Source organism: Hemitrygon akajei, chromosome 23, assembly GCF_048418815.1.
Source record: "Hemitrygon akajei chromosome 23, sHemAka1.3, whole genome shotgun sequence".
Taxonomy (NCBI): domain Eukaryota; kingdom Metazoa; phylum Chordata; class Chondrichthyes; order Myliobatiformes; family Dasyatidae; genus Hemitrygon; species Hemitrygon akajei.
In genome coordinates, this window is record NC_133146.1 from 18,194,478 (window position 1) to 18,214,337 (window position 19,860).

General features: G+C 48.8%; 1 protein-coding gene across 1 annotated transcript in view; it reads right to left on the bottom strand.

The window, feature by feature from the left end:
- The window catches only part of LOC140715059 (solute carrier family 2, facilitated glucose transporter member 5-like), a 69,634-nt gene that overhangs the window by 16,645 nt on the left and 33,129 nt on the right, over positions 1 to 19,860 (bottom strand). Inside the window, exons 6-8 of the mRNA XM_073026789.1 lie at positions 17,185 to 17,317; positions 11,529 to 11,722; positions 9,110 to 9,220 (exon numbers count right to left, since the gene is read on the bottom strand). Coding sequence (XP_072882890.1) covers positions 9,110 to 9,220; positions 11,529 to 11,722; positions 17,185 to 17,317 — 438 coding nt within the window. The remainder of the gene's footprint in view (positions 1 to 9,109; positions 9,221 to 11,528; positions 11,723 to 17,184; positions 17,318 to 19,860) is intronic.

A 19,860-nucleotide genomic window follows, 5' to 3' on the forward strand; every position in this document is an offset into this window, starting at 1 on the left:
ATCGAAGCCAGGAGTTCAGGGGTTTATATATAGAATAACAGACCCACCCCCCAGGTGTGGGATATATCCTGCGATCTGGTCAGGTAGAATGATGGATGTATGAGAGAGGTTACCATGGGCTGGAATTCATTCACTACTGGGTCGAGTTTGGCTGCCAGAGTGTCCTGTGGTGCTGGTCACGAGAAGTTCACAGGATTACGACTCCTCCCTCCACCCCTTTCACCTACTGAGCGGGTGAGAAAGGCTCTGGGGAAACTCAGACACGGCGAAGCATTGGGACCGGACGGTGTGAACCCCAGGGTCCTGAAGGAGTGTGCTGAGCAGCTGTGTGGAGTTCTCCAGCCCATTCTCAATCTGAGTCTCAGCCTGGAAAGGGTCCCGACTGTGTGGAAAAAAATCATACGTGGTCCCAGTACCCAAGTAAGCTCAACCGAAAGTCTTTAATGACTACAGTCCAGGGCCCTGATCTCACACATTTTGAAGACCCTGGAGAGGCTGATCCTGGTTTATCTTTGACCCTGGTCAGATCAGCCCTCAGCCTGCCTACCGGGAGCACATTGGACTCGACGATGCTGTCACCTACCTGCTGAACAGAGTGTAATCCCATTTGGAATAGCAGTGCAGCACTGTGAGGATCCTGTTTTTTGATTTCTCAAGTGCTTTCAATACCATACAGCCCTCATTTCTGGGGTAAAGCTCCGTTCAGTGCAGACTGGCATTTCCATTGTACCCTGGATAATGGACTACCTGACCGGCAGACCACAGTTTGTGCAGCTTCAGAGCTGTGTGTCAGACATGGCTATAAGCAACACTGGGGCCCCACAGGGGACTGTATTGGCTCCCTTCCTGTTTACCCTGTATACCTCGGACTTTAGACACAACACTAAATTCTCTGACAACTCAGCAATAATTGGGTGTATAACGGGAGGATGGGAGGATGAATACAGGGCCCTGGTGGAGGACTTTGTCAAATGGTCCAAGCTGAATCATCTGCAGCTCAACATCAGTAAGACAAAGTAGATGGTGATGGACTTTAGGAAGACTAAGACTGCACTGCTCCCTGTTACTATTGATGGTGAGGACATGGATGTGGTGAGGACCAACAAGTATCTGGGGGTGCACCTAGATGACAGACTTGAGTGGAGCACCAACACAGAGGCCGTGTACAAGAAGGGCCAGAGTTGCCTCTACTTCCTGAGGAGACTGAGGTCCTTTGGAGTGTGCAGGCCTCTCCACATGTTGTGCCGGTCTGTTGTTGCCAGTACAATCTTCCAATGTGGTGGTGTGCTGGGGCAATGGCATCAACACGGGTGATGCCAACTGACTCAATAAACTGATCAGAAAGGCTGGCTCTGTTACAGGAGTCAAACTGGATCACTGGAGGCTGGGGTGGAACAAAGGACCCGACAGAAAATCCCAGCAGTTCTGGACAATGTTTCTCACCCTCTGCATGCCACCTTGGCTGAACAGAGGGGCACTTTTAGTAAAGACTAAGACAACTGCGCTGCTCCAAAGAGTGCTATATGAGGTCATTCTTACCCTCGGCCATTAGTCTCTATAATGGGTCAACCTATAGCCGGGGAAGTGATGGACCCCTCCTGTTAGACTGTTTGAGATAACTTACTTTTTTTTAAAACTTTTTTTAAATTATTTCTCACTTCTCTTCTAATATTTGCATATCTGTGCACTTGTAATGGTACTTTGACACTGTAATTTCCTTTGGGATCAATAACGTATCTATCTCCAGTATCTATTCCGGGCACCTTGAGCAGGGGTATCAAAGTAGCTGATCATTTTGCCAAAGGAGTCCAACCTACCATTTTCAAATGTGACATAACTAGTTTCAATACTCTGTCACCAAAAACCTGTACACTCTACCCATTTACCTTGAATTTATTCATACTGGCACCTTGAACAACACATTCCAGATTGCAATATTACATTCCTTCGGTATTGCAGTCCTTCTCTGAGCCTTGGCTTTTTCTGCACCCTCCTTTCTCTATACTCTCCCTCTCTCACCACTTCCTCTTTGTCTATTCCCCCTCTCTCCATCCTGCCTTTACCTCACCATCCCTCCTTCTTGCTCTTCCCACTTTCTTTCTCTCTGCCCACCTCTTTCCATTTTCCCTGCTTTCTCCGTCTGTTCCCCTTTCCATTCCTCTCTTTGTCATTTTCCCTCACTATCCCTCTATCCTTCCCTCTCTGCTTTCTTTATCCCACCCTCCCCCTCTCTCCATCCTTCTGTCTTTCTCTCCCCACTTTCTCTCTTCTCTATTCCACCCTCTCCTCACCCTCTCTTCACCTCTTTCTCTCTCTGGTCATAGATAAATTGGACAGCTATCGCCTTTGTCCCAGGGAGGATACAAGAGGGTACAATTTTAAAGGTGATTCAAGGAAAGTATATGGAGGATGTTGGAGGTAGCCTCTGGTTATAAAACCTGTGTGTGTGGAACACAATGCCAGTGGTTAGGGTAGAGGCAAACACATTTAAGGTGGCCACATGGAAGATTGAGAAATGGAGGGTTATTTTCTGCATAGAAGTGAAGGGTCGGATTGATCGTGGAGTAGGTTTATATACAGTATATTAGAACTGCACCATGGCCTGTACTATGCTGTACAGCGCTATGTTCTATCCCACACACCCCCACCCATCATTTTCCATCTCAACCCACTCTCCATTCCCCTCTCTCACCCACCCCTTTCCCTGGCACCCAATTCCCGTTTTAAGAGGCAGTCTCTCCCTCCCCACCGTCACCTTATCTGCACCGAGGAGTAAAGTCTCAGCTTCCCCACTCTCTCCACATAACTAAAGCCTCGTACCTCCGTCTCCCTGGTAGTTAATCACAGGATGAACCTTCAACATGCAGCAGGCCCCCTGTAGTCTATGCAAATGACTTTGAGCAGCAGGAGGTGAAGACAAATAAGGAGTTTAGGGGGAAGAAGGTTGGAGAGAGAGTTTAACAAATGGCTGTAATTTTATAACCAATCCTCTCAACTCTGCTGGGTAACATTGGTGTGGACACCCAGGGCCGATAATGATGACAGCGCTGGCAGTTTCCTTGAGTAACTGTACAGGCTGAGGTTAAAGCCCAGGCCATCGAAGGGTCTTATAACTGCCAGCACGTCAGGAATGGAGTTTTAGCACAGACCATGTGAGAGGATTCAATCCAAATTCTGCACTGTCTTCTGTTTATTAAAGGCAAAATACAGCAGGTAATTTCACTCCTGGGAACCAAAACACCAGCATCAGTCTCTTTAGTTGTCAGAAACCTTATTCAGTGTTATATAGCGATGTCAGGCCCTGGTTCAACAGGGAAGGGCAGTGTACAGAATAAACCCAGAGAGGTGGGGGGAGTTGGCAAAGGGGGAAATGTAAGGCGAGAGAGATGAAAGGCAACAGAGAAGAGGGAGAGTGATATTGGGGAAGGGAAGGTGAACAAAAGGGTGGGTACAAAAGTGGGGGGGGGGAAGAGAAGGGGGAATGGGAAAAGGGGGAGATAGGAAGATAGGAGGAAAGAGAAAAGAACAGGGGGAAGAGAGGGGAGGGGGAAGAGAGGGGAAGGGGAAGAGAGGGGAAGGGGAAGAGAGGGGAAGGGGAAGAGAGGGGAAGGGGAAAGAGGGAGGAAGAGGAGAGGGGAAAGGGGGGATACAGAGGTGAGGATACAGAAAGGGAATAGAAAGGGGATAAAGAGGGGGTACAGAAGGGTGAAATGGGGAAGGAGTGGGTAGGAGAGAATGGGAAGAGGGGGAGTACTGGGGGTGAGAGAGAGGAAGGGAGGGTGAATGGGGATGAGAGTGGGAAAAGAGGGGTGGAAGAGACAGGAGGAAGAGAGTGAGTATGAGAAGGGGGTAAGGAAAGTAGGGGATGAGGGGTGATAGAGATGGGGAAAGAATGCTAGCTTGTATGCATTCCTTCCTTTCCTCTCACATTATGAGCACTACCTCACTACGCACACTACCTCACCGCGGACACTACCTCGCTATTTCTCTTTCACAGTATTTGCTTAGTTTTATTGTAACTTATAGTACTTCTCGTCTTGCTCTGTATCGATGCCACAAAACAACACATCTCACAACATATGTTAGTGATAATAAACCTGATTCTGATTCTGTTCTCTATACCTAGAATAACACAAGGTAGTTAGTGTAACATCTGCCAGTGGGAAATTGTAGAAACTGTTATTAAATTCGGCATTTAGGAGGGAAGCAGGCAAAGACAATGCGGTTCAGTGAAATGGAAGTTACATTTGACCCAGTTATTGGAGTTCTTTGGGGAAGTGACAGGCAATGTGAATACCAGGGAACTACACCTAGGTAAAATGCCTAGGTTTCTCAAAGGATGTTGATAAGATGAAGGATCAGAGGTTGGAGTAGAAAGTAACAGCTCTGTGGGCGGGAGGGGGTGTGTTGGTGAGGAGAGGGGATGGACAGGCTATCACGAAGTAGAGAGTGGGCACAAATTAGCAGAGACTCAAGAGACTGCAGATGTGGTAATCTGGAGCAGAAGAAAATAAACTGCTGAAGAATTGCAACGGGTCATGCGGTATTTATTGAGGAGTGGGGAATGGGCACTCAACGTTTCTGGTCAAGACACTTCACCTGGACTGAAAGATAGAGGAAGGCAGACATGAATTATAAACACTAGAGATTCTGCAGATGCTGGAAATCCACAGAAACCCAGTTTAAAAAAAAGCCAGAAGAACAACTAGAGAGGAATGAACATAGTGTAATGAGGGGTCTTGGCCTGAATCATTGACTGTTTTGTAGATGCTCTAGTTGATGCTGCCTGACCTGCTGAGCTCCTCCAGCATTCTATGCTACTATGAACATACCTCCAAGAGGACCAGAACCTTGTCGTAGAGTTCGGAGACTTGCCTGCCTCAATGGCCCAGTGACCTGTGTTGGTTTGAGTCAGGTCTTTGTGCATTGGCTCTTGGTAGGGGTCACCCACGCCAAACAGGTCAAAGGGTAGAGGCCAGACTAAGAGTGGTCCACCGGTCCTCCAGGTTCAGGGGTTCAGCTCAGGGCAACAACCCTGAGTGGCAAGACAACATTGTTATGGAAACAACAACGAAGAATCCTTCTGCATCTGAGTGCGACGGTATTCCTGAGTCTCCACCCGGGACTTGTATGACTGACAGCAGTGAAAACTGAGAGGAAGCTACTGACGTGATGAAGGAGACCCTGAACATTGCCAGAGATGGAGGACTTTCATTGCTGCCCCAAACACCAGCAGCAGCAGCACACTACAAACATCACTGAGTTACTTTCTGTTTGGCAAGATGTAATGAGTGGTGTTGTCATGCAATCACAGTGAAACACTGCACAAAAGCAGGCCCTTCGGCCCATTACATCCATGCTCACCAAGACATCTACCTGAGCTAATCCCATGTTGGCCCATGTCCCTCTGAAGTTTTCCTATTCACGTCCAAATGTCTTTAAAGCCTTGTGGTCGTATCTGTCTCTACCACTGCACCAGGCCGCTTATTCCATCCTCTGTGTGAGAAACTTTAATGTTCAAAGTAGTGGCTAGTATAAAGTTTTACAACATAGATAGATAGATACTTTATTCATCCCCATGGGGAAATTCAACTTTTTTCCAATGTCCCATACACTTGTTGTAGCAAAACTAATTACATACAATACTTAACTCAGTAAAAAAATATGATATGCATCTAAATCACTATCTCAAAAAGCATTAATAATAGCTTTTAAAAAGTTCTTAAGTCCTGGCGGTAGAATTGTAAAGCCTAATGGCATTGGGGAGTATTGACCTCTTCATCCTGTCTGAGGAGCATTGCATCGATAGTAACCTGTCGCTGAAACTGCTTCTCTGTCTCTGGATGGTGCTATGTAGAGGATGTTCAGAGTTATCCATAATTGACCGTAGCTTTTAAAAGCGATTTGGGTTCAATTCCTGCTGCTGTCTGTGAGGAGCTCGTGCACGCTCACTATGACTGTGTGAGTTTCCTCCAGGTGCTCTGGTGTCCTCCTGCTTTCCAAGGAAGGGTTAGTAACCTGCGGACGGGAAGCATGGCCGCACCTACAGGCTGCCCCCGGTACATATTCCGACTGTGTGGGTCAATGACACAAACGATGCCTTTCATGGTATGTTTCGACGTTTCAAAGTAAATGAAGCCAATCTTTAATCTTTTTTTCCACAGAGAAGAGTACGTTTGTAATTGGGGAAACATTCAGAATATTTTCATTTGTTCCTAGGGGAAGCTCAGGAAGTTATGCTTCATTGTAGTGAGACCACATCTATGTTGCTTTTCTTTATTCAAGGAAGGGCGTTCTGATACATTGGGAGTATTTCAGCGAAGGTTTATTTTGATTTATTTGGAGATACAATACGGTAACAGGTACTTCCAACCGAACAAACCCATACCACCCAATTATACCCATGTGGCCAATGAACCCGCCAAGAGGACCACAACCTTGTCGCTGGTATTGGAGTTTTGCTTGACTCAGTGACCTGGAGAGCTATGTTGGCTGGAGTCAGGGCTTTATGCTTTGGCTCCTGGTAGGGTCAACCATGCCAAACAGGTCAAAGGGTAGAGGCCAGACCAAGAGAGGTCAAACAAAATTGTTACAGAAATAGCAGTGAAGAATCCTTCTATACTGACACAAGGAAGGAAGCTGTGATTGCTGCCAGAGATGGAGCACCTTCATCGCTGCCCTTAACACCAGGTAGAAGACGGATGAGGACGAGAATGATGATGATTATTAAACTACAAGCCCATGCGGGAATGTGGGAGGAAACTGGAGCACCCAGAGGAAATTCACATGGTCATGAGAGAAACATACAAACTAGCTGCTGATACCTGAGACGAGCAGGATTTTTTTAATGAAGAGAGTTTGGACTGGCAGGGATTGTATCACCCACAGCTTAGGACAGTGAGAGGCAGATTGATCGAAACATAACTTCTGTGGTATCTTGTCCCTCTTGTGGAAGAAACCGAAACTAGTGGGACACTGGTTAAAAATAAGGGCTCATACACTCAAGATAGAGAAGAGGTGCTTTTGAGTTTGGAACTACCATCATGGAGGAAGTAAAATGAACCCTCAACTTCTTCCCCTCGACCAGCAGACTCCTGAACGTTCCACGAACTCGTCAACACTGCCTCATTGTTCCTTTTGTTTCGGACTGTTTATTCATTTATTTTGTAATTTATAACGACTTCTTTAATGTGTTTGCCGTGTACTGCTGCCGCAAAACGTCACACTCCATGTTGTGTGAAACACTGGTAATAAATCTGACTCTGGGTTCTGTGCCTCCGAGTCCCTCCGCAGAGGGCAGTCAGGAAGGGCTTTTCAGCATTGCTAAGGTGGCAGTAGGCACGTTCAAGTAGTGAGGGAAGGTCAATGGGGTTGGCTGGAATGAGGCTACATTCAGAACGGTCATGATATTACTGAATAGTGGGGGAGGCTTGAGGGGTCGAGTGACCCCTCCCACTTCTAATTTGAAGCTTTGTGTAAAACAACCAACCCTTCTTCTGCCTCTGCCTGGTTCCCCACTCCTTGCCCCAGCTCTGTCGAAGCAGGTTCCAGGTTTAGAGGTTTTTAAATTGCCCAAAACCCCCCACCCCCCACCGAGCCTCTGGGAGTTAAAGTCGGCACTGAACTGACTCCGTGGCTGCGGCCTGCAGCCGTTGGACCTCGCCTCGGCACTGACTCCGGGGCTGCGGCCTGCAGCCGTTGGACCTCGCCTCGGCACTGACTCCGGGGCTGCGGCCTGCAGCCGTTGGACCTCGCCTCGGCACTGACTCCGGGGCTGCGGCCTGCAGCCGTTGGACCTCGCCTCGGCACTGACTCCGGGGCTGCGGCCTGCAGCCGTTGGACCTCGCCTCGGCACTGACTCCGTGGCTGCGGCCTGCAGCCGTTGGACCTCGCCTCGGCACTGACTCCGTGGCTGCGGCCTGCAGCCGTTGGACCTCGCCTCGGCACTGACTCCGTGGCTGCGGCCTGCAGCCGTTGGACCTCGCCTCGGCACTGACTCCGTGGCTGCGGCCTGCAGCCGTTGGACCTCGCCTCGGCACTGACTCCGGGGCTGCGGCCTGCAGCCGTTGGACCTCGCCTCGGCACTGACTCCGGGGCTGCGGCCTGCAGCCGTTGGACCTCGCCTCGGCACTGACTCCGTGGCTGCGGCCTGCAGCCGTTGGACCTCGCCTCGGCACTGACTCCGTGGCTGCGGCCTGCAGCCGTTGGACCTCGCCTCGGCACTGACTCCGGGACTGCGGCCTGCAGCCGTTGGACCTCGCCTCGGCACTGACTCCGTGGCTGCGGCCTGCAGCCGTTGGACCTCGCCTCGGCACTGACTCCGTGGCTGCGGCCTGCAGCCGTTGGACCTCGCCTCGGCACTGACTCCGTGACTGCGGCCTGCAGCCGTTGGACCTCGCCTCGGCACTGACTCCGGGGCTGCGGCCTGCAGCCGTTGGACCTCGCCTCGGCACTGACTCCGTGGCTGCGGCCTGCAGCCGTTGGACCTCGCCTCGGCACTGACTCCGTGGCTGCGGCCTGCAGCCGTTGGACCTCGCCTCGGCACTGACTCCGTGGCTGCGGCCTGCAGCCGTTGGACCTCGCCTCGGCACTGACTCCGTGGCTGCGGCCTGCAGCCGTTGGACCTCGCCTCGGCACTGACTCCGTGGCTGCGGCCTGCAGCCGTTGGACCTCGCCTCGGCACTGACTCCGTGGCTGCGGCCTGCAGCCGTTGGACCTCGCCTCGGCACTGACTCTTTTCTCACATATTGGATTTGATAACCTTTCTGGTGTGAGGTTTCTCACAGATTTGATCATCTTTCTGGTGTGAGGTTTCTCACGGATTTGATCATCTTTCTGGTGTGAGGTTTCTCACGGATTTGATCATCTTTCTGGTGTGAGGTTTCTCACGGATTTGATCATCTTTCTGGTGTGAGGTTTCTCACAGATTTGATCATGTGTTTTTGCTTTGTGGCTGCCCGCATGGAGATGAATCTCAAGGCTGTGTATGCTATAAATACTTTGATAATAAATGTACTTTGAACTCATGTCTCTCTCTACAGATGCAGCCATTTCCACCACCGCCTGTTCCCGGTCACTGCTGGTGATGCGGTCAGTCACTGTTACTCACCCCGATCAGTCCTACCACCACTTCGATGGCCCCTGTGCCTACGGTGATGTACTGGATGTATGGCTCGGGAATGCCAGCGTGCTCAAATATGCTGCTGGTGTAGAACCAAATCTGAAACACAAACAGAATCACTGGCAAACTGCATCAGTAAATTAGCGGATGACACCAAGACTGGCGGTGTAGTGGACGGTAAGGAAGACTCTCCAAACCTGCAGCTGGATCTGGACCAGCTGGGAAAACTGGCTGCAAAACGGCAGGTGGAACTTAAAGCGGGCAAGTGCAAGGTGTTGCTCTTTGGGAGGGCCAACCAGCGTGGAACTTGCACTGTAAGTGGCAGGACACTGAGGAGTGCGTTAGAACAAAAAGATGTGGGAATACAGATCCATAATTCCTCGAAAATGGTGCCACAGGTAGATAGGGGAATTTGGGACACATTGGCCTACATAAATCAGAGTACGGAGTGCAGGAGTTGGGATGTTATGTTGAACTTGTATAAGACGTTGGTGAGGCTTAATTTGGAGTACTGTGTGCAGTTCTGGTCAGCTATCTACAGGAAAGATATCAATAAGATTGAAAGAGAACAGAGAAAATTTACAAGGATGTTGCCAGGACTTGAGGATCTGAGTTATAGACAAAGGTTGAGTAGATTAGGACTTTTGTTCCCTGAGACAAGGAAATGAGGGGAGATTTGATAGAGGCATACAAAATTACGAGGGGGATAGATGGAGTAAATGCAAGCAGGCCTTTTCCACTGAGGTTAGGTGAGATGAGAACTAGAGGCGATAGATTAAGAGTGAAAGGTGCAATATTTAAGGGGAACCTGAGGGGGATCTCCTTCACTCAGAGTGTGGAACGAGCTGCCAGCAGAAGTGGTGGATGCAGGTTTAATTGCAACATTTAAGAGAAGTTTGGACAAGTACATGGTTGGGGGGGGGGGGGGAGAGGAATGTTATGGAGGGCTATGGATGGTCCAGATGCAGATCCATGGGAATAGACAGAATAAGTTTGGCACAGACTAAATGGCCCGAAAGGTCTGTTTCTGTGCTTTAACTCCATGATCGGCCTCCGGCTCAGACCGCTGAAAATCAATGCGCAGAGGCCGGGAGTGAGTGTTCACGCCTGCCCCACTCTAGGGAATGGTGTGTAACCGTGTGTAGAACCCTCCTCACACTCACCACTCCGGGCATAGCGCTCACTCTCCACGGTTCAGCTCGTGGTCTACTCTCCAGCTGCTAGCGGAGGTCAAAAGTCACCCCTACAGACTCTGAAAGATGCATCCACACCCCGCTTGCCCATGAGCAGTGAGCTCCCGACCATCGCCACTCTGAAACGTCAACTGTTAATTTCCCAGTGAAGATGCTGACAGAGCCACCGGGATTCCTAGTTTCTCGTTTTTAGCTGCATCACCGCCGCCTGTAACATTTAACTCACATTTACCCATGTCTGTGGCACCTGGCATCCACTAATTCTCTCTCTAAACCCATCCTACCTTGGTCCATCTATCACCACCCAGTTGTTGTCCTTAGTCCCACTCTCCCCACCTCCATCTGCCCATCATCCCTCCTCACCTAAATCCACCCATCACCTCCATCTCTGTCACTATTCCTACTCTCCCCACCTCCATCTGCCCATCATCTCACCTGGATCCACCCATCACCTCTGCCTCTGTCACTATTCCCACTCTCCCCTCCTCCATCCACCCATCATCCCTCCTCACCTGGATCCACCTACAACCTGCAAACTCTTGCTCCATCCTTCCCTTCATCTGCCTATATTGGCGATCTCCCCTCCATCTCCCACTCCATAGTGGCTAGCTGTCTGCTTCACAGCACTGTTGCCCTGAAGGAGCTTGTGACCCTGTGGGCTTCCTCAAGGTGCTTCAGTTTCCTTCACATCCCAGCGATGTATGGCTTAGGGTTAGCGAGTGATATTGACGCCAGAAGAGCGGCGGTACTTGCGGGCTGCCCCCAGCACAGCCTCGGACTGTGTTGGTCGTTGATGCGAACAATGCCTTTCTCTTTATGTTTTGATGCATGTGTCACAAATAAAGTCAATCTCTTACTTTAAAGTCTTTAGGTGAAGGGTCTCAGCATAAAACATTGACTGTCCACTTCCCTCCGTGGATGCTGCCTGACCTGCTGAGTTTTTCCAGCCCTTTGAGTTTTGTTGACTTTGTCTACTTCCATCAAACCTCCCCTCGACCTTCCTCATGCTGAGAGCCTGGACTTCTCCTGCCAAGCCCTGCAGTTCAGATTACACCCTTGGAGCCCTCCTTTCCCTCTCTGGGATCCTTGTGACAACCAGTGTTGGATAGGATCCTCTAGTTGTGGGCAAACTAGCCTTCCGGACCAGTCCCAGTTAATGTCCCTGTGCCTCGAATCTCATGACTCTCAGATGGCAAGGTCTCTGCCCCACTCACCGCGTCAATCCCTGAGAGCTGCATGCCAATGTTGATCACCACGATGGAGGCCAGCTGCCAGCGTACAGACCCGTCGGTCAGGAGCTGCCAAACGGTGATCGTTTCCAGAGACACCAAGGACAGCTGCTCTTCCTGCATCTCCTCAATTTCCGCCTGGACGTTCACATTGTACCTGCTCCGGTACCATGTCAGGGCTGGAGGGGGTGACAGTGGAGAAATTACATGACCTTTCAACATCTCCAACTGGTTTATTGTCCATTCCTTTCCCCCCTCCCATGGCCTCTGCCACTCCTGGAGCACCAGAAAAACCAGAGCTCGCAGTGGCTGGGTACATCGGTAAGGACAAATTCAGAGTATTGCGTGCGTTTCTGGGAAGATATCAATATTACCTACAGGAATCTAATAGGAATAAGTTAGGACTTTACTCCCTGGAGTATAGTAGAACGACGGGATGTTTGACAAAGAGACAAAGTTATCAGGGGCATAGATAGGGTAAATGCAAACAGGCTTTCCCTCTCAGAGACTAGAACTAGAGGTCATATGGTTAGGGTGAAAGGTGAAGTAGTTAAGGGCACTCTGAGGGGTAAAGTCTTCACTCAGAGGGTGTTGTGAGTGTGGAATGAGTTGCGGCAGAAGTGGTGGACGTGGGGTCGATTTGAACATTTCAGAGAAATTTGGATAAGGACATGGATGGCAGGGGTATGGAAGGTTATGGTCCAGGAGAGGTCAATGGGACTAGACAGACTCAAGGGTTTGTTTGTGCGCTGTGGCGCTCGCTGACTCCATGACTCAACAGCCCAAGATGGCTCGCCTTCGTCTGGAGCCTCGCCTCCATGGCATTAGGTGCCGGCCATGACGGTGAAGCCTACATGAAATTAGCCTGCGCCTAATGCCATGGAGACGCAGATCCAGATGAAAGCGAGCTGCCTTGGGCTGTCACAGAATCATAAGAGCATTACAGCACAGAAACAGGCCCTTTGGCCCATCCAGTTAGTAACAAACTGTTATTCTGGATGGGAGGGGTTTGGAGGGCTTTGACCCAGGTACAGGTCAATAGGACCAGGCAGAATAACAGTTCATCACCAACTAGATGGGCCAAAGGGCCTGTTTTTCTGCTGTAGTGCTCTATGGTTCTGTGACTCTACGACAGGGATGGTGATGGAGAGTCCTAGGACTCCAACAGAGAGGTACCATAATGCCAGGACAAGCCATAGATTGCAGCATTGTGCTGGGAGTGTTGCTGAGACCACGGCTGATTCTCAACACCCTTCCCTTGGATATACTGATAGCCTTGTTAGTTCAAACACAGGAGGATGGGCAGTCACGCATCTGCCAGGCCAGGTGAGGGCAGCAGATTGCCATCCCTGAAGGACCTTACCAAACCTGATGGGCTTTTACGAGTATCCCTCAGTTTCAACATCTACAAGTGAGGCTTTCTTTAAAAAAAACATGCCTAGTTTTGTTACTGTGGTGAATTTAAATGTTCTCGTTGCTGTGGTGGGATTTGAAGCCTGGCCTCTAGTCTATCCACCTGGTTATGTAAGCATTAGCCTATCCTGCCCTCACTCAGACGAGTCTCATGTGAGCTAACACCTTTGGGAACGAAAAGCTTGGGTAGCAAACACAAGATCCAGATGGGTTTAAGAGATCTAGGTGTTCTTGTACATCAGGCAGTGAAAGCAAGCATGCAGGTAACAGCAGGCAGTGAGGAAAGCTAATGGCATGCTGGCCTTTATAACAAGAGGAATTGAGTATAGGAGTAAAGAGGTCCTTCTGCAGCTGTCCAGGGCCCTGGTGAGACCCCACCTGGAGTATTGTGTGCAGTTTTGGTCTCCAAATTTGAGGAAGGACGTTCTTGCTATTGAGGGAGTGCAGTGTAGGTTCACAAGGTTAATTCCCGGAACGGCGGGACTGTCATATGTTGAAAGATTGGAGCGACTGGGCTTGTATACACTGGAGTTTAGAAGGATGAGAGGGGATCTGATTGAAACATATAAGATTATTAAGGGATTGGACACACTGGAGGCAGGAAGCATGTTCCCGCTGATGGGTGAGTCCAGAACTAGAGGCCACAGTTTAAGAATAAGGGGTAGGCCATTTAGAACAGAGATGCGGAAAAACTTTTTCACCCAGAGAGTGGTGGATATGTGGAATGCTCTGCCCCAGAAGGCAGTGGAGGCCAAGTCTCTGGATGCATTCAAGAGAGAGTTAGATAGAGCTCTTATAGATAGCGGGGTCAAGGGATATGGGGAGAGGGCAGGAACGGGGTACTGATTGTGGATGATCAGCCATGATCACCGTGAATGGCGGTGCTGGCTAGAAGGGCCGAATGGCCTACTCCTGCACCTATTGTCTAAGAGGCAAAGGATCTTGGAAGAAGAAACATGGTGGCCCAAGGCAAATACGCCCCAAATCCTGGTGCAGCTGTTCTGCCCAAGAGCACAAGGAACTGCAGAGACTTGTGGACATGACTGAAACCATCCCCTCCCTCACCCTGTAAAGCAGACCCCACCTATCCCCGTCACTCTCTCCTCTCCCCACCTCCATCGGCCGCAAGATACAAAAACCACGGCTACCCAGCTCGAGGGCAGTTTCTGCTCCACTGGTATAAGGCTTTTGAATGGACTTTTAATACATTATCAAGTGAACACTTTATCTCCAAATGTCTGGAATTCAGAAGAATGAGAGATTTTATAGAAACGTATAAAATTATGAAAGGGACAGATAAGAGAGAGGCAGGAAAGTTGTTTCCATTGGTAGGTGAGACTAGAACTAGGGGACACAACCTCAATCTTCGGGGAAGTAGATTTAAGATGGAAAAGAGGAGGAACTGCTTTTCTCAGAGGTTGGTGAATCTGTGGAATTCTCTGTCCAATGAGGCAGTGGAGGCTACCTTAGGAAATATAGTTAAGACAAGGTTGGACAGATTTTTGCACAGTAGGGGAAAAGGCAGGTAGGTGGAGATGAGTCCATGGCCTGATCAGCCATGATCTTACTGAATGGCGGAGCAGGCTCGATGGGCCGGATGGCCGACTCCTGCTCCTATTTCTTACATTCTTGTAATGGACTTTGCTCTTTATTTGCCCACCTGCCCTTCCTCTGCAGCTACAACACTACATTCTGATTTCTTTCCTACTACCTCAGCGTACTTATGTGTCACGGTACGGCGGTGTAGCTGCTCGAGCAATGCTATTACAGCGCCAGTGATTCGCGGCCCCGGTTCGGTTTCTGCCGCCCTCCGTAAGGAGTTTCTAAGTTCTCTCGTAACCGCGTAGATTTCTGCCGGGTGCTCCAGTTTCCTCCCACGTTCAAGGCTTACAGGTTGGAGTTAATACGTTGTGGGCAAGCTAGCCCTTCAACATGGCAACATATTTCGACTGAGTGACACATTCCACTGTACGTTTCGATGCGCATATGACAAAGAAAGCTAATTTAGTCCCAGGCATGTGAGTGATCCGATGGGAGGGCAGACGATAAAAGCTTTTCACTCTATTGTATTACACGTGACAATAACAAGCCGGTTCCAATACGAGTACAGATCGAGTAAGATCAGGGTGAATCTTAAAAGCAAAAAGTAGAGAGTCACTGTTTGAGGCTACAGTAGAGCTGAAAGGTTGTTGGACTGTACCTGTGTACAGTGCTACTCTATAACAGTACACCCAGGGAGGACAAAGTGAGATAGGCAAAACTACAACATTCTGGCGGATAGGCCAAAGGACCTGTTAACATGGAAAGATTGAGTAGGTTAGGACTTTATTCCTTGGAATGTAGAAGTTTGAGAGGAGATTTGATAGAGGATAGAGGTATGAGGGGTATAGATAGGGTAAATGCAAGCAGGCTTTTTTCACTGAGGTTGGGCGGGACTACAGCTGGGGTTAAGGGTGAAAGTGCAAAGTTTAAGGGGAACATGAGGGGAAGCTTCTTCAGACAGTGGGTTGTGAGAACGTGGGGTGAGCTGCCAGCAGAAGTGGTGCATGTAAGCACGATTTCAACATTGAAGAGAAGTTTGGATAAGTATATGGATGGTAAGGGTATGGAGGGCTATGGTCCAGGTGCAGTCGATAAGATTAGACAGTTTAAATGGTTTGACACAGTCTAGGTGAGCAGAAGGGCCTGTTTCTGTGCTGTACTTTTCCATGGCTCTATGACACCTGTGCTGTAGTGCTCTATGACTCTATGATTGGTGGGGGGGGGGGGAGGAGGACAAACGGAGAGTGCTGGGTCACCATTAATCCTTGGGGAGTTCAGGAGACAGACCACTCCTCCGTGAGTGGCGGTGATGGTGGTGGACTTTAGGAGATCTAGGCCTCATATGGAGCCAGTGATCATTAATGGAGAATGTGTGGAGCAGGTTAAGACCTACAAGTATCTGGGAGTACAGTTAGACGAGAAGCTAGACTGGACTGCCAACACAGATGCCTTATGCAGGAAGGCACAGAGTCGACTGTACTTCCTTAGAAGGTTGGCGTCATTCAATGTCTGTAGTGAGATGCTGAAGATGTTCTATAGGTCAGTTGTGGAGAGCGCCCTCTTCTTCGTGGTGGCGTGTTGGGGAGGAAGCATTAAGAAGAGGGACGCCTCACGTCTTAATAAGCTGGTAAGGAAGGCGGGCTCTGTCGTGGGCAAAGTACTGGAGAGTTAAACATCGGTAGCTGAGCGAAGGGCGCTGAGTAGGCTACGGTCAATTATGGATAACTCTGAACATCCTCTACATAGCACCATCCAGAGACAGAGAAGCAGTTTCAGCGACAGGTTACTATCGATGCAATGCTCCTCAGACAGGATGAAGAGGTCAATACTCCCCAATGCCATTAGGCTTTACAATTCTACCGCCAGGACTTAAGAACTTTTTAAAAGCTATTATTAATGCTTTTTGAGATAGTGATTTAGATGCATATCATATTTTTTTACTGAGTTAAGTATTGTATGTAATTAGTTTTGCTACAACAAGTGTATGGGACATTGGAAAAAAAGTTGAATTTCCCCATGGGGATGAATAAAGTATCTATCTATCTAATGTGAAATACATCCACAGGCAGACAGCAGAGGGAGGTGAGGAGAGATGGGGAAGAGACTTGGATCAGGAACAGGAGCTCACAGCCGAGGACCCTGTGGACTGGTCTGTGACTCTCACCACTGAGAGGAGCCAATTCAGCCCAATGGGCCTCTGCCATCTCACAGGGCAATCTCATCCATCTCCCCACATTCCTAAAAATTCTGGGGACAACTTACAGCAGACAATTAACGCTCCAAGCCACATGCCTCAGGAAAGTGGGAAGGAACCAGAACACCCGTACGGTCACCGGGGTGGGCGGGGGGGGGGGGGGGGAGTGTGGCGAACTCCACACGGTCAGCACCAGAGGTCAGAATCGAACCCAAGTCTCTGGATCTGTGAGACAGTGGCTCTATCCGCAGTGTCGCTGTGCAGTGCTGACATAACGTGTCAATGGAATGGAGGGCTACAGGCCGAGCTCCCCACTGGGTCTGACTTACTAGACGGTTGACACTGGGAAGTCACAAAGATCCCAAGTGGTTCACCACTAGGGGAAGTCCATCCGCGTTCCAGTAACAATGCAAAGTCACTCCTGTTGCCATTTCATCCCCACACCCTCCCACTGCTTTCCTTACCACTCTGCTCTTCCCGCCAGCTTCGTACCTTTGACTGTGGCAGAGTGGTCCTTCTTCTGAATCATCAGATACCGTGGACTCTCCGGGAACAAAGGCAGGAAGAAGAGCTCGACCAGGGCTGGCACAATAATGAGGCAGAGGAGCAGAGGCCAGTGCTGTTCCTGGAAGAGCAGCAGACAGATCAACTGGAGATGGAGAGAGCGAGAGGTAGAGGGAGGAAGGGAGAGGTAGGGAGGGATAGGGAGGGGGAGAGGGGAAGGGGAGAAGGGGGAGAAGGGGGAGAAGGGGGAGAAGGGGGAGAAGGGGGAGAAGGGGGAGAAGGGGGAGAAGGGGGAGAAGGGGGAGAAGGGGGAGAAGGGGAGGGGGAGGCTGTGTATCTAATATTTCAGCAGCTGTGTGATATTGTAAATATATTGTTTGATTAAACAATCTTCTTCGTCTACACAATTCATTATGGGTTCTGTGAAGTACCACCTGAGTGGCACACTGCACCACCTCCTCATAGGCATGCTCCTTACTAAAAGTAAACTGAACTAGACACATTTATCTCCAGGCTCTCTTGTGTTTTTCTTTCGATTAATTTTGGAGTTACAAAACATAACATGGCAACAAGGAGGTTTTAAAGATGAACCCGAGATGGCTACCTACCTGTTGAAGAGCAGTGTATTTTTTTCTTCGGAAGTGAGAGGGAGAGAGAGAGACATTCAAGTTTAAAAAAAAGCACGGGACATTTTTTTCTTTGGAAAAGGGAGAAAGATGGTCAAGATAAAAAAAAGGCAGAAATTGGATAAAATTCACGGGTTCTTGGCAGTGAGTACCGGGTGATAATCATTATAAATTTTTAAAAAAACAGAAACGGCTGTCTACTTTGGAAAGATAGTCATGTTTGATTGCACTAAAGAAAGTGGCTGAAATATACTGAACGTATTTTGAAGCAAATGAAAAAGCCATTGAGGAACAAGTGGCAGTTTTGCTAATTGCAATAGGTGGAAAGGCAAACAGTTCGCTTAGAAATTTGATAGCTCCAACCAAACCAGTCAAAATTAGCTTTGGTGATAATGTGAAAATAATGCAGGAACACTACTCTCACAATATCCAAAAATATTATTGATTGTAGAACACTTTAGGCTTTGTAAGTGGAATCAAAAGGTAGGTGAGTCTACTTCAGCTTAAAGAGATTCTGAGCATTGTCAGTTCAGCCATGGGCTTAATGATGCACTGAGAGAACATTTAGTTTGCAGAATCGTACAAGGAAGCTTTTTAAAACAGCTAACTGAAGCACAACTCACATTTAAAAGAGTGGCTGAAATCACTGTTTCAATGGAAACTGAGATGCAATTAGGTTGCAGTCAGGAACAAAATTGAACGTGAACCAAATTGCAGTGTCTAAACAGAAAGCAGCCAGGCCGAACAAAGTATGTTACCATTGTGGCAGGGGCTCACATACACTAGAGCAATGCAGCTTCAGAGGCAAAACTTGCAGAAAATGCAACGGAGTAGGACACGTATAAAGAGCATGCCGGGCAAACAAAAATAAATTGATTGCACGGGGAGAGAAGAAGATAAAGTCAAGTTGCAGTTCCAAAAAGTGCACTGATCTGCATGCTGTTGATGACAAATCTGATAACGATGAGAGCGATCAGGGCAGAGTAGCCTTGAGATTTACAAAGTGAGAATTAACAAGAGACAAGCAATACGGCTTACACCAGAAGTAATGAAAAGTTAATTAAAATGGAATTGGACACTGGCTCAGCTGTTCCAGTCATTCCACAAAATGAGTTTGAATGGCGTTTCAAAGATACTAAACTGAAGCCCGCAGATATCCAAACTTATACTGGGGTAAGATACCTCCTGTGGGAAATGACACTTGTAACAATGAAATACAACCACCAACAAGCTACATTGGACTTGTATGTGTTAAAAGCAGGATGGACAGCAATGTGTGGCTATGATAGGCCGAGACAACTCCAACTTAATTGGCGATCCATCCGCTATTTGCATACACATGCCCTGTAGTAGAGTCGGCTGAAAGTGACTTGAGAAAGGCACCAGACGATGCCACAGCAGTGTTCAAGCAGGCCATTGGAACACTCAAACATATCAAAGGTAGATAACAATGCCTCACCCATGGTTTACATAGCCCATCCAGTTCCTAATACCATCCATGATAAAATAGTCACTGAGGTAGATCATATGGAGGCTGAAGAAATTCTTTCCAAAGTTGAATAGAGCCCGTGGGCAATGGCAGTGGTCCCAGTAGCCAAGAAGAATGGGTCTGTCAGGACCTGTGGTGATTTTAAGGTCACCATCAACCCAGGACTGAAAGTGGTTCGATACCCTCTGCCCAGGATAGAAGTCATCTTTGCAAACCTTTCTGGAGGAAAACACTTCAGCAAAATGGAATTAGCTGAAGCCTACCTGCAGATGGAGGTGGAAGAAGAGTCCAAAGTGTTTCTCACCATTAGCATCTGTACCTGTACTCTTGCAGAAAGCAATGGACTGGATGCAGTAAGGCTGCACAGGCACACAGAACTACCTGCAAGTCATCATTGTTACCAGTGAGGATGACAAGGGACATCTCCAAAACCTCAAGGCACACAGAATCACCTGCAAGTCATCATTGTTACCAGTGAGGATGACAAGGGACATCTCCAAAACCTCAAGGCACACAGAATCACCTGCAAGTCATCATTGTTACCAGTGA